Source organism: Xiphophorus hellerii, chromosome 15 (genome assembly GCF_003331165.1).
Source record: "Xiphophorus hellerii strain 12219 chromosome 15, Xiphophorus_hellerii-4.1, whole genome shotgun sequence".
Classification (NCBI taxonomy): Eukaryota; Metazoa; Chordata; class Actinopteri; order Cyprinodontiformes; family Poeciliidae; genus Xiphophorus; species Xiphophorus hellerii.
The window spans coordinates 3,629,291-3,643,284 of NC_045686.1; the positions used below are offsets into that span (position 1 = coordinate 3,629,291).

Consider the following 13,994-nt stretch of genomic DNA (forward strand, 5'->3'; position numbering starts at 1 on the left):
AGGAAGAATCTCTGTGTAATTTGATACTAACCTTTAGACAGAAGCATCAGAATCAGAAGGAAAGAAATGTTAATGCATCTGAAGGCAGCCATTTTGCTTTTTTTCCTCCTGTCAGTTATTTTCACAGATGTTTCCGTCTCTAATGCGGTTTCCTCTCAAACATTTACTCCTTTATAGTGGCCTAATTTCCTTTCTTGTATTTTTTGTCTTTTTTAATTTGGTCAAATAGTTGCAGAGGTTTATGCACTACCAATTATGTTGTCACTAGAAGAGAGAGCAAATAAAAATAACTTTTATGTTAAAGGCATTTTCGGTCAGTATTTTTGCTCTGACTCTAAACCCAGGAAGCATAACCTTGATCAGCAACAGAACCGAGGACAGAGACGATGTAAATATTCTTTGTTATATTTAAAGGTAATTGTAAGAGTGAAGAGTAAACTCACCAGAATTATTCTCCTGATGTTCGCTGAAACAGTAATAATACCGAACACAACCAAGACGTTTCTCCTCTGACGTCTGTTTCTTCCTTATTTGAACTCTCAGGTAATTTTTTCCTGAGAACTGAAGAGGAAACGTTATTCTGAGAATGTGACATCAGCAGTAGAGGAGATATAACAGGAGCATTTGTGGTTCACACATTGATTGATGTCATTAAAGTTTCCATGACAACTCACCAGGATGATGTTCACTACCTTTTGTCTGAGTGGTCAGTTTAGGTCACAAAATGTACATCAAAACACATTTTTGGGTTAAACTGGGTTTGTAGTTGGTTCTGTTGTTTGACATCTTTTCTCTCTCACATTATGACCAGTGATGACACTTCAAAACATGCATAGGAAGAAAAGAACATTAGGATAATGTTTATTAAATTAACGTCTCTGTTCCTTGGGTAATTCAATAAATGAATAAAATTAATACAAATGATTAATTATTCACAAAAATAATAAAATTGAAGTAAAATCATCCATTTTCTAATACCCTAGTGGGGTCAGGAGGTGCAGCTAACGCTCCGGGCGAGAGGCGGGGTCACCTGGACAGGTGGCCAGTCTGTCGCAGGGCAACACAGAGACATAAAGGACAAACAACCATTCACAAACACACTAGGGAGAATTTAGAGAGACCAATTAACCTAACAGTCATGTTTTTGGTCTGTGGGAGGAAGCCGGAGTACCCAGAGAGAACCCACGCATGCACAGGGAGAACATGCAGAAAGACCCCGGGTCGGGAATCGAACCCAGGACCTTCTTCTTGCTGCAAGGCAACAGTGCTACCAACTGCGCCACTGTGCAGCCCACTGAGCTAAAATCAGTAGACTGGAATTAAGAAATGCACTTTAATTCCAAAGGACCAGCATTTTATAAGTTACATGATGTAAGCTGTTCACACATGCAAAATATGAATGCAGAAAATGTTGACAGCTGAAAGAAGTGGAAGTAATTTTCATCTTCCATTAGCACATCTTCTGAAACCAGTCAGGCCATTTCTCTCTTACATTTTCATCCATGCAACTGCTGCTCACTAGATATTTTATATTTTTAAATGCTACTCTCTAAAACCAAAAGATGGCTGTAGATGAAAATCCAGATTAGCTCTTCAGTTTCTGAAATACTCAGACCAGATCATGTGGCCCCCGCAGCCATGCTGTGGAAAATCTCACTTCAGTTCTCTTTGTTCCTCTTTCTAATATGCAGTTTTAACTTCATCATGTTAACTTTGCTGATCCTTAAACATATTAAATTGCTTGTGATTGGTTGATAATAATGTTGCTGCTGATTCCAAACCCATCTCTCACATGCAAAGCATATACAACAACTTTAAACACATTTAACTGAATAAACCAATGACTGAATAATACTAACAAACTGTTGACCTTTATTACAAGAACTTAAAAAACTATCCTGTATTTATTACAGGTTCAGTTGTATCCTGCAGTTGGATTTTCTTAATTTTAGGTTTTAAAATAACCTCAGCTACTAAAAAAATATTTCCAGCTGTAACAGTTGGTAAATTTTATGTAATATCATTTTTAAAAATTTATATCATATATTCTCATTCCCTCATCAAAAATATACCCAGAGTGTTGCTTTGACTCATTCATTTATTTAATTATTTTTGACACATTCCCCATTTTCTTAACTTAATTTAGTTATTTTATTCTAGTAAAAAAAAAAAAACCCTTTATGCCTGGAAAATACTTAACACTGCGGTTTAAAAATGCTCGGTTAGTATTGTGTTTTATTCCCCTCTTTGGAGCACTTCAGCAAGTTTGCAAGACAAATAAAGGATATGTGGGAAAAAAAATTTCAACTTCTCTTTGCAAGGATTTAATAAACACAAAAGTTGTAAAGAACGATACAAAAATCAAAGAGTAGAAAAGCTGTGAATATTCAGCCAGAGCAACAATCCACAAAAAAATTATAACAACAATGTGTCACTCTTTTAGTCACATTTTTCTTCTGGTTCTGCTGCTTTCTGGAAGTTATTTCCTCCACCTTTATTTTCATAAACTCTGAGTCCAAACGTTATGGTTCCAGCACAGTTTCAGAAAATATTTCCTCCAGGAAAAGTTTCCAGAGGAGAAATTCATCACCAAGTGCAAAACATGCAAACTCAAACCTGAGTTTGAGTTTGCTGATTACTGGAGTCTGTCTGACGCAGAAAGCACTATAATGTTTTCGTACATCACTATACTTTCATCTTCTTTGTTGTCGAGTGTCTGTGGAAAACAAAGAACAGAGAATATTAAAACTGAGACCATCACTCAGTGAATTACAGTATAAATGGGTCAAATGTGTTTGAGTCTGTCACCAAGTCACTGAAATCTTCTGTTTTTTCTCTTTTATTTTTATTAATTTTTTTTCCAAGTATTTTATTTCAGCAACAAACTTTCATGTATCACTGTAACAAGATATCCAATGATTTTAATACAGCTTGTGAGTGGTCATAATGTTATGGCTAACTTCTGGTTATTCTGTTTTTAAATTATGCTGATACAATAAAACATTTCATGATATCACAGCTAAAGTTCAGAACACAGCTCTACTCAAACACCTCAAAGTGAACTGATACTCTATAAAAATTAAAATACAATAAACTATTTCGGTACATCTATCATTTCACTGTCCAGTATTTAAACTTACAGTGTCGTCATTCGTCTCTGATTTGTTTGCTGAAAGAATGAAAAACACATGAAGAGCAGACAGGACTTTAGTTTAAAGTATAAAAAACATTGATATTGTTTTACTGTGAAATGTAAATGTTCTCACCTTTAGTTTTTGTTAATATGTTAACTGTAATAACAGATATTATGAGAACTGCCAAACCCACAGACACAACGATTCCTCTCAGCAAGTATGAAAAGTCTAAACATAAATATATCATTAGAGACACAGCTCAGGTGAATATCCATGAATGAGTGGAATCAGGCAAAGATGTTTATGTCTACCTTGTTGTTCTGGTGGATTTTTCTTAATTGCATCTGCAGCGATGAAAAAATGCTGGAATTAGAATATGTTCCAGTGGATTTGGCTTTTTAAAGATTAGTGATCAGTCAGAAAACTGCAGCTCTGCACCGCCAGTTCAGGATAACAGAGAGGAGAAGGAAGGCAGCAGACTTACCCGTTTTCTTGACAGGAGGTGGACATTTGTAGCGGAAATGTTCCACTTTTTCAGTGTAAGTGTTGGTGACTTTACAGGTCAGAGACTCGTATGGCTTCTGCTGACGCCCGGATGTTGAAAGCGTCATGGTGGCTGAGCAGGAAGGTGGTGAAATTTCAATGTCTGACAATATTTCCTTTTCACCGTCATACAACCACTCCACCACGTATCTGCAGTCTTCATACTGCAGCACAGAACAGTTCAAGACGACCTTGCCATTGACCTTCAGCTCCACCACTGGCAAAGGTTGAAATGTGAGGAAATAAATTGAGACATTAGCATCAAATGCTGTTCTAATCAGTTATTTTAAACTCAGTAAGGTAAATTTGAACACTTACTGTCAATGACAGACAGAAAAATATCTGCATCATCTTGTTTTCCTGAAACGTTCTTCCTGCAGGTGTAAAAGCCGACGTCGTCCACTGTGACTGTCTTTATGACCAGAGAACGGTCTGCTGAAACACTCAGTCTGTCAGATCTTCTGGTCACGTTTCTGCTCATCTCTCTCACCAGGATCTCAGTTTCAGGTGATCTGAAGCCACTGAAGAGCCACTCAGTGGATCCAGCGTCACGCTGAGGATCGGATCTGTTCCCACAATGCAAAGTTATTTCATCTCCAGCACTGACCGTGAAGAAGGACGGCTCTCTCCTAGTGGCTGCTGTGAAAACATGACAAATAATGCGTGAAATAAAAAGTGCATTCAGCTAAAGTAAGAATCTTCATGATGTTATGATCTTTACCTGTAAACTGAAGCACCAGCATCAGGAATAAAGACATTTGTATCCATCTAACTGCAGCCATTCTGCTTCTCTGCTCTTCTCATGGTCACATCTGCAAATGATTCAGTCTACAATGCCTTCAAAATATTGCATTAATGTGGAAAAAACTGAAGTCTAGTATCACTTCCTCACTGACTTCACTCTGTTTTTTCCCCTCGGAAAGTCTTAGAGCACTTTGTTGATGGCAACAGGGTAAAACATGCATGTCTGGGTGATTCGTAGCAAATATGAACAGTAGAGAAAAGTGTCAACTGTTCCATAAGTGATTTTTATAATCTGATAAACTGCTAGTACAAAAGCACACATCAGATTATTCACTGTTGTGAGACATGTTAGTTCCTTATTTTCCCCTTATGCAGTTTTATCTGCAGAGGATGATATTTTAGAACAAGAATATGTCAGAGGAAAAGCTGTGATTTGCTTGTGGTGTCTAGCATCAAAAACACTTCTGTGTGTCTTAAAGTTTCCAATTAAACAAAATCTGCAAATGGTATTCACTCATCTGCTTTCAAACACACAAGAATCAAAAGGTTTTCCATAAGTTTTTTTATTTTATTTTTTATTTTTATCATTCTTCCAAAGCTGTATTTCCAGAGCTGTGAGGTCGGACACTGATGTTGGATGAGAAAACATACAGTATACTAGCATACAGTTTTTGCTCAAGTTCAAGGTGTTTTAAAGGGTTCAAGTTGTCCAGGCCAGTCAAGTTCTTCCAAACCAGTCTTGTTCATGTCTTCATGTATCAAGATCTTAGTTTCTGTTATCAGATTAAGTTGGGAGTGAATGGGTGATGCAGATGTTTAGTGGGTCATTCTTTTATAAATTTTATTGTTCAAACTGAGATAGAGTGAAGGACGTTGTGTTGTTTTTTTGTACATCTGTCCCTGAACTTTGAGTTTTTATTTTTTGGTTAAGGTCCAATTTATAGTCTTATTCTCTCTCTCTGGCAGTAGGTAACATAAATTTACTATGCAAAATATGAATGGGTGAATGACTGAATGTATGGTAAAGGGCTTTGGAGTTCTCTAACGTGATAAAGCGTCTAATTGTAGGCCACTTACCTTTGTGTGCCACTCTGTCGGTCCTGTTTCTGTCGGTCTGTTCTAGCATAATATCCCATGAAGAACAAAATTATGTCCAGCAAAAGCTACGGACCTTTTGCATATGGTGTCACACTCTTCAGAAAGCAGACCACTCTGCTCCAAAACAACCTATGTGTGCATCAACTCCTGTAAAGCCTGCCAAAAAACAGTCAGCTGGTAAATTAATATCACTTTTATTTAGTTTATTTCACTGTAAAAATGCTGATGAGGTGTCATTTTATCAAAAACCTTTTTATGAGAAGAGATACTGCGGCGATGGACAGCAGCAATCAGTCGTAAGAACAAACAGCCTTTGGTGCATTTTACAATGGAAGAAGAATTCATATACTTAATAAATAAGTTTAGTAAAATGCAATTAAATGTTGTATTATGGAGAAAGCATGCATCTAATCTTTAGTAACCATAGAAAAAAATGGCTCACCATGCTAGTACAAAGGCCTAGCATCTAGACCTTTGACCTTTAAAGTCTGCTCTGTGTAAGGGGAAACATATTTATCACATAGCTGTATGAATCATGTGCACTGAATTCAGGCAGATTTGGTCAAACCAACACATCAGTTTCTAAGCTATCTAGTTCCAACTTTTTGTAGATACCGCCGTCTATGAACCCCAACTAATTGTGCTACTGACAGACTAATAATCTCAACTTGAACAAGTAGAAACTACGGCTAAATAGTCAAAAACACAAATATAGTTCTGGTCCAAGATCGTTCGTTAATCTCCCCATCCATGGGCCATAGTGTTGTTGTTGTGTTCTGTGCTTTCTGGGATGTTAGTACGTTAATCAGTTTTTATTTATTTGTGTGCATAAGTCATTGGGGGTTAAATTTATGTGTGTGACTCATTTTTTACATAGTTTATCTGCAGATCTAAACAGCTGACATGCTCTTTTATAAGTTTTCTTCACAGCTAAAAACGAACTGAAACACTGAATCTGCTTGATTTACTTCCTCATTAACCTTTAGTTCCTTATAACAGTTCGTAACAAATAAAATCTATCACACTTTGTCAAATCAAATGTTTTCTTACACCAAGTCTGTGAGAAAAAGACAAGTTTTAAGATCTCTTAAACTGAAATGTATATAAATTAAATGCAACACAAACTTTTATGTCCTGAGTAACATGTCAGAGAAAACATAAAATAGTGAGTCACGTCTTTTGCGAGAGTCAACTGCAGTCAGGAAGCTACGGACTAGACAAGTCTTAAGTTGGACACAAATACTGAAAGCAGCAACATGAAACTTTCTTTAATGTTGATTAAATTTAATCTTACCTGCAAACTGAAGCATCAGAATTAAAAACAACCGTATTCATCTTGTTTCAGCCATTTTGCTCATCTGCCTCTGCTCTGTTCATGTTCGCAAACGAATCGAGTTTAAAATGGCTTCATATTGAAAATAAATACCTATGAACTTCAGGAGGGGTGATTTCCTCACAACGTCTTCACCGTTTCTCACTTGTGATGTTTGTTGTTTAAGTCTCTACATGTTTTTAGAAACCTATCAAAAAGACTGTAAAACACTGCTGTATTTCAAAAGCATTTTTTTAAAACTTGCAAGAATAAAACAATTGCTTTAAGAGATGATATGTTTGGAAACAAGATGGGATTATTTCTGTTGAAATGTGTTAGTTTCTGTTACCAGCTGTTGCACATGAACACACTAGCAGCATGAAAAGTCTCACTGATCTCATTTTTCAAATTTAGACCAAGCAATGTTCATAGCAAGAGCAGATAATCATAATCTATTTGAACTTATGAAAGCAAACAGTGAAAAATCAGCAGCTAGAGCGATGTTTCTCAAGCCGGATGCTCAGGGCCGGCTGACCTACATGTTCCCTGCTGTAGTTCACCTCACTTACAAAATGAGTAAAAGGTTAAAGGGGAAGAATGATGTGTTTTCCAGTCACAAAGGGTCATTTTAAAGCACAATAAAGTAACTATGTTATCTTCAGTTGTTATAAAAATGCTATATATATATATATATGAAATATGATTGAAAAGAAATGTGACTTTGTAATTTAACGCCTTGAAATTGAGCCTCTGTCTCTTTAAAAACTCCTGCTCTTTCTGAAACTCCGCCTTCAGGAAGTCATTGCAAAATGGCTCCTCTATTAATCTTTCAACATTTTTTACATGCCTGCACTGAGAAGTAGCTTATATGATAAGCTCATCAGATGGACAGTTCCACCAAGTGTTTGCTAACTGCTGCTGCTAGTCTGAAGGAGCAGAGTAGGAAAGTCAAGGGGAGAGCTGAGAGGTGGAAACTCAGAAGCTTTGATGCTGCTAATCTAAGGAGGAGCTTTAACATGAAGTAAAGCTCAAAAAGTTGTTTTTACGTAACACTGATCCTTTGACAAACTTCTGCTGCATTTCAAACTTGAACACTGAACCCGTTTTACTTTTTTCCTCTCTTCTCATTTTCTGGACCTTCAGGTTTGCTTGTTTTCAGTGAATAAATAAAATACACATTGATCTTTAAAGGTAATGATACCAAAGGCAAGTTGGGGGTTTAACTGTGGAAAGCAGGTTAGTTTCTGTTTACAATGTAACGTTAGGAAGCCTGGGAGGAGAAATGTTTCTTCTGCCATTTGCATTCTGTTTATTTCACACAGAGACAATACACAACATTTCATTAACCTTTTAAAACATGAACGGTGCCAGTGTAACATAGATAATGTTGTATATATAGAATTCCACTTGTCATTACTTCCAAGTTTGGGTTCATGTGTAATGGGTGAAACAGCACCCCCTCCTGGTGGTTGGCAGTGTTAAATATACTGAACACAGACATCTCGTTGCCAGTTCATGAGAGATGAGCGCAAGGTAGGTTCACTGAGTTTAACACTCTGGTCAAATGTTATGTTAGCTTGATGCTAACATGAAATGCTATTCCTCGTAAGGTGCTGTACCCGCTGTGATGAACCTGATTCCTGATCAGTCGTTATTCTGTTCCATACAGGTAAAAATCATTTCATCTCATCCTGTCTCCTGGCCCTTATTCACACAATGCAGAATTGAGTTGAACTGAGCTAGAACCCGATCACGATTATCGAGGTTACACCAGACTAGCAAGAAATTCTAATTTCCACCTGCAGTCTTTGGACTATAGTGCCATGAAGTGCAGGTGTAGTGGTGAGGCAAACACGGTAGACCCAGGTAGAAGTTAGAGATGATGGTTTAATGATGAAAGTAATCCACAATATAGTCCAACAACCAGGCAGCACGGCTGAGCGGAAAGCCAGGGCTCAAAGCCGGTAGCAACTGGAGGAAACGAATGGACAACGGAAGAACAGCTGACGAGACAAATGACACTAGACAGAACTGACACTACATACAACTAGGACCCGACGAGGAACAAAGAACACAGGTGGGGTTAAATACATAAAGGGTAATCACGGAAACGAGACACACCTGGGAACAATCAAGGGGAAGACAGGACAACATGGAGAGTCAGAGACACAGAAACTCAAAATAAATACACAGAAAACTCAAATCCTGACATATAGAGCGCCATTTCAGCCAAAATTACGTAGATTATTAATAAGTAAGTTATTGGCTTCTTTATTTATTTATTTATTTATTTATTTATTTATTTATTTATTTATTTCTGCCCATCCTTTTTCATTTTCCTTATTTGTTTCTGCTTCACTATGATAATGAGGGGCGGTGCCTTCAGGTTACAACTTCTCCCATTTGGTTGGTTAGCATCACACTGTACTTAGCTTCAAGAAAGATGGCGACCTACCACCAGTTTATCAGGTAGATGGAGCTTGGCATCTTTATTAGACATTACAACTAAATCAATGGAATGAAAAACACTTTAATTCTACTGAATACATGATTTGCTAGCATAAAAAATACATTAAATGTTTGAAGGATTGTGATCCAAGCTCTGCAGAGAGGCAGGATGGGAGCAGATTAGGCATCAAACAAGCAGAAATGATCCAGAACAAAACATTCAAATCCACAACAAATTAAAGGAAAATGTTGCTTTTTCTTCTGTTATGGACAGCAGCCAATCAGATCACAGCAGAATGAGGCTGCAGAGTGCTGTAGATCACAGGGTCAGGGACCTGGAATAACACAATAATAAAAAAACATAAAAAAATATTACTATAACACGTTAGCCATAAATAGAGGTGTTAATATTTTAACATTGCTTTTCTGTGCATAGAGAAAGCAGATGGTAAATCCATGTTTATCAGCTCATGGATGATGAATGTCACATTTATTATAAAAAATTGCACATGAAGCCAATCCATGAATCTTTTGCAATATTAAAACCTAAAGCTTAAGATCCAGTTAAGAGAAAAGGTTTCAACATGGAATACCCTAATATTTGTACATTACATCACAGCATTTACCAAATGAATAAATTTATGTTGCATTTCAATCGCAGCACTCACGTTGCTTTTTGTCCTGGTTTCCATGCCGAGATTCATGGATGTAAAAGAAGCATAAGGCTCAACCTGCTGAAGGAAAACAAAGCAAAGAGAAACAGTGATGTGATTTAAGCAAACTGTTTGCAAAGGAATGTTTTTTTTTTTTGTCATTGAAGGTTCTTCCTGTTGTTAAGAAGAGTTATTATTGTTATTATTCAGTTTGTTTCTGTCGCGTCTGCCTGGAACAGACCTAACCCACAAAACCATCTGGTGTCATTCTGCCCTGTGTGGGTTTTTGATAAAACTGAGTCATCATGGCAGAGTCTGACATCACTTCCTCAGCTGAGTTTCATATCTGGGTGGCAAAAGTCCAAAAATGTCCATAAACCAGCAGTGGCTGAATGAGGTTTCAAAATGTCTAAATATGTCATATTTCTGTGGTGAAACTCACAGGTTGGTCTTCCTTCTGCTTTTTACTTCCTAAAAGAGAAAAGAGTTGGACTCAGCTTAAAGTCTATCATCATAGTTTACTATCTACTGTTACTTTGTTATTTTTTATGCACATCAGAAAAACAACAGTTAAAATATTAAGCAGCAGTTTGCATACATGGATGTTGTTTTTAAATAAATCAGTAATTGTTCTCACCTTTAGTTTTTATCCATCCAGTGGTTACCATCACAGTTATTAAGAGTCCTGCTAACAACATGGACACAATGACAGCCCACCAAATCCACCCTGGTGGAAAGACGACACGTTATATAGAATAACACCACTGGAAGAAAAACACCAACACATAGCATCTGTTTGAAATGAAAGGAATAGGCTGGCTTTGTTAAAGAGACATTCTGTGAGAACAACAATAGGTCAGTAGGTCAGATGGACTCCGTCTTATATATCATTACAGCGGCTTAACAACTTTAACACAGATATATTTAGGCCAAGAAAACAATATAAAAACTTCAGAAAGTGTCTTGTGCTGTAGACCTTCCTCTAATCTGTGGATATTTTTACTTTTCTACAAACTCACTACCTTCTACCACAGCTAATGGAATCATTACTGCTAATATCTTCACTGCATTTCATTTATCAAAGAAGAACCCAGACTATACCTGTAGGTTTTTAAACGTAATAAAATGCATCCCTACCTCGTGATTTTGTTTGATTATTTTCGGTAAATCCAGTTGCTGTTGGGGTTTCTGATGTTCGCCACCTGCTGCTGGTTGAAGATGCTGATTCAGTTCTGTCTGATTTGGTTAATATCGAGTTAGTTGTTGCTGATGTAGTTGCTGTAGCTGCTGTTGGCTGTTCTGTAAATTAGGATTATGTTGTGTTAATTAAGCTTAAGTTGCATCATTATATGAAAACAATCAGCTGATTAGAGTAGATACATATAAAAAACTGAAATATTTCAAGTTTGAGAGAATGATGAGTAATGTTTCATGTTCTCACCTCTTTTCTTCCCTGATGACTGATGGTTGAAGGTGAACAGCTGGTATTGTTTGGCATCATATCCATCATATACTTTGCACTTTAAAAATTCATAAAACGTTGAGTTCTGATGCAGATGAAATGCTGGGATTGTGACAGCTGCAGAGCAGGAGGATGTTACATTCACATCTGGTGATATTTTCTCTTTACCCTCATACAGCCACCGCACTGTGTGTCTGCAGTATATGTATTGAGACACAGAGCAGGTAAAGGTGACTTTTCTATTGTTTCTTTGTTCAGTCACTGGTGAAGATGGAGATATTTAGAAAAGACAACAAAAGAAATTCAGCTTCATTGTTGTATCACTAAGAGGAAGTGTGACTAAATACAAATGTGATGTAAATACTCACTGGTAACAACAGACAGATCAACCTTCCTGAGGTTATTTTGTCTGCAGTAGTATTGACCAACATCCTCCATTGTGACGTTCTTTATGACCAGAGAACAGTCTGCTGTGACACTCAGTCTGCCTGACTTAGCGTTAGCCTTTTTTGTGAAGTTTCCTCGTTCAAACAATGATACACTTCTGTTTCCTGGCTGATCGGACGTCCATGTGACTCTGTCACAGTTGTGTTTCTTCTCTGTCACATTTCCACAGGGTAAAGTGACTCCATCACCAGTTTTAACAGTGAAGAAAGCTCGCTGTTGTCCAGCTGTTGCTGCAGGGAAAAATGGAACAAATAACTGCTGACATGTAGATTGAGAGGTAGAAACAACATAATCTTTTTGGTCACAAATAAAACCCAATAAGTAATAAATACTTTCAAGTAACATATTTTACTGCACATCTGAGGATGGATATTTGTTAGATGTTTCCTTACCTGTGAGCTGAAGCATCAGAATTGTAAATAAAGTCTTAGAGATCCACTTAGAGGAAAGCATCATGCTTCAGTGTCTTTACATCCACGACTGACTGAGTCTGTGAAGCAGCTTCCTTTTAAGCATGAAATCATTGCGTGTGTGTGTGTGTGTGTGTGTACGGAGGTGTGACTTCCTCAGCAGCAGACTGTTGCTTGTCACGTATTTAACTCCATTACACACTTCACAGGGCAGCAAGTGGCAGGGGCGGGTGAACAATCATTACAAATAGCGTAACCATAATAGAAACTTATTTTTCTCAATTCCGCAATGCAGGTTAATACATATAACGAGATATGATGTTTAACTTAACTGCAAAGTAAAACGAAATCCTCGACACTCTTTGCATTCTGTCACCTCTGGAGGAATCTGACTGTAACTCCGCCTTCTAAGTTATTGTTAGCTTTGATACTAATGTTGCATTATTGCAGCATCATCCTGATTTGTAAGTTGCTCTGGAGAAAAGTGTCTGCCAAATAAATGAACAAGAGCATAAACAAACCAGAAATTCGTGAATCAAACATGACAACACCTGATGCATAAATGTTAGGTCAGGCTCTCATCCTTATAATTCAGGTGTGTTGGAATATTTTTTTTATTGAAGTTTGAAATGCTCCCATTCACAAATCATCCATCCATCCATCCATCCATCCGTCCAACCGTCCATCCATTTTCTTCCGCTTATAAGGGGGGTCGGGTCGCGGGGGTAGCAGCTTCAGAAGGGAGGCCCAGACTTCCCTCTCCCCGGCCACTTCTTCTAGCTCCTCCGGGGGAATCCCGAGGCGTTCCCAGGCCAGCCGAGAGACATAGTCTCTCCAGCGTGTCCTGGGTCTTCCCCGGGGCCTCCTCCCGGTGGGACGTGCCCGGATCACCTCATCAGGGAGGCGTCCAGGAGGCATCCTGACCAGATGCCCGAGCCACCTCAACTGGCTCCTCTCAATGTGAAGGAGCAGCGGCTCTACTCTGAGTCCCTCCCGGATGACTGAGCTTCTCACCCTATCTCTAAGGGAGAGCCCAGACACCCTGCGAAGAAAACCCATTTCGGCCGCTTGTAGCCGCGACCTCGTTCTTTCGGTCATGACCCAAAGCTCATGACCATAGATGAGGGTGGGAACGTAGATCGACCGGTAAATCGAGAGCTTCGCTTTTTGGCTCAGCTCTCTCTTCACCACGACGGACCGGGCTGGCGGAGAGATAGTCCGGCTTGTGAGGCAGAGGGTTGCCTTTCAGCACGGCAATCGCTGTCAGGCGCTCCCCCTCTGCCTCCTGCTGCAACTCCTCCAGCCCCAGGTGCGGAAGTCGCGGGATCCAGAAGTCCAACAAAAGTACCAAGCATGTGGCTATACCCAGGCGCTGACGTGCGGAATAAGGTCTTGCCACCTCCTCTACATAATCCTTAATGGTTTTCTTTAATCCAGCTGGATCCATGATGCAGCGTGCCTCTCTGAACGGTCTGGTTGGGCCCTTCTGTCATGAAATGGGGTGGTGAAGTGGTGAGGCAAACGCTGAGGACCCAGGTAGAAGTGAGATGAAATGATGTTTTAATTAAGAAAATCCAAAACTCCAGGCAGCACGGCTGAGCAGAAGCCAGGGCTCAACGCCAGTAGCGACTGGTTGTACGAATGGACTGCGGAATACACACGACTGAACTGAACTGAACACAAACAAACGACAAAGACCCGACAGAGATGCAGAGACACAGGTGACATTAAATACACAGGAGG

At 38.7% G+C, this 13,994-nt stretch overlaps 2 protein-coding genes across 4 annotated transcripts; both read right to left on the bottom strand.

The window, feature by feature from the left end:
- Nucleotides 1-2,308: 2,308 nt before the first annotated feature.
- Nucleotides 2,309-4,567, bottom strand: LOC116733721 (uncharacterized). 2 transcript variants are annotated; one of them, XM_032584529.1, is made up of 7 exons: nucleotides 4,399-4,567; nucleotides 3,996-4,313; nucleotides 3,619-3,894; nucleotides 3,446-3,478; nucleotides 3,267-3,362; nucleotides 3,141-3,169; nucleotides 2,309-2,716 (listed from the first exon to the last, which is right to left on the bottom strand). In XM_032584529.1, the coding sequence occupies exons 1-7, from the start codon at nucleotides 4,457-4,459 to the stop codon at nucleotides 2,636-2,638; spliced, it is 894 nt and encodes a 297-aa protein (XP_032440420.1). In that variant the 5' UTR covers nucleotides 4,460-4,567; the 3' UTR covers nucleotides 2,309-2,635. The 2 variants fall into 2 exon arrangements, with proteins under 2 accessions (XP_032440420.1, XP_032440419.1); XM_032584528.1 differs by having other exon boundaries at nucleotides 3,996-4,316; nucleotides 4,399-4,555.
- Nucleotides 4,568-8,700: 4,133 nt separating this feature from the next.
- LOC116733757 (uncharacterized) lies at nucleotides 8,701-12,856 on the bottom strand. Of its 2 annotated transcripts, none has more exons than XM_032584570.1 (8): nucleotides 12,234-12,856; nucleotides 11,763-12,071; nucleotides 11,374-11,655; nucleotides 11,070-11,231; nucleotides 10,570-10,659; nucleotides 10,375-10,403; nucleotides 9,948-10,010; nucleotides 8,701-9,614 (listed from the first exon to the last, which is right to left on the bottom strand). In XM_032584570.1, exons 1-8 carry the CDS (start codon nucleotides 12,295-12,297, stop codon nucleotides 9,561-9,563), a joined length of 1,053 nt encoding a protein of 350 aa, XP_032440461.1. In that variant the 5' UTR covers nucleotides 12,298-12,856; the 3' UTR covers nucleotides 8,701-9,560. The 2 variants fall into 2 exon arrangements, with proteins under 2 accessions (XP_032440461.1, XP_032440460.1); XM_032584569.1 differs by having other exon boundaries at nucleotides 9,948-10,013; nucleotides 12,234-12,854.
- Between the last annotated feature and the right edge of the window lie 1,138 nt (nucleotides 12,857-13,994).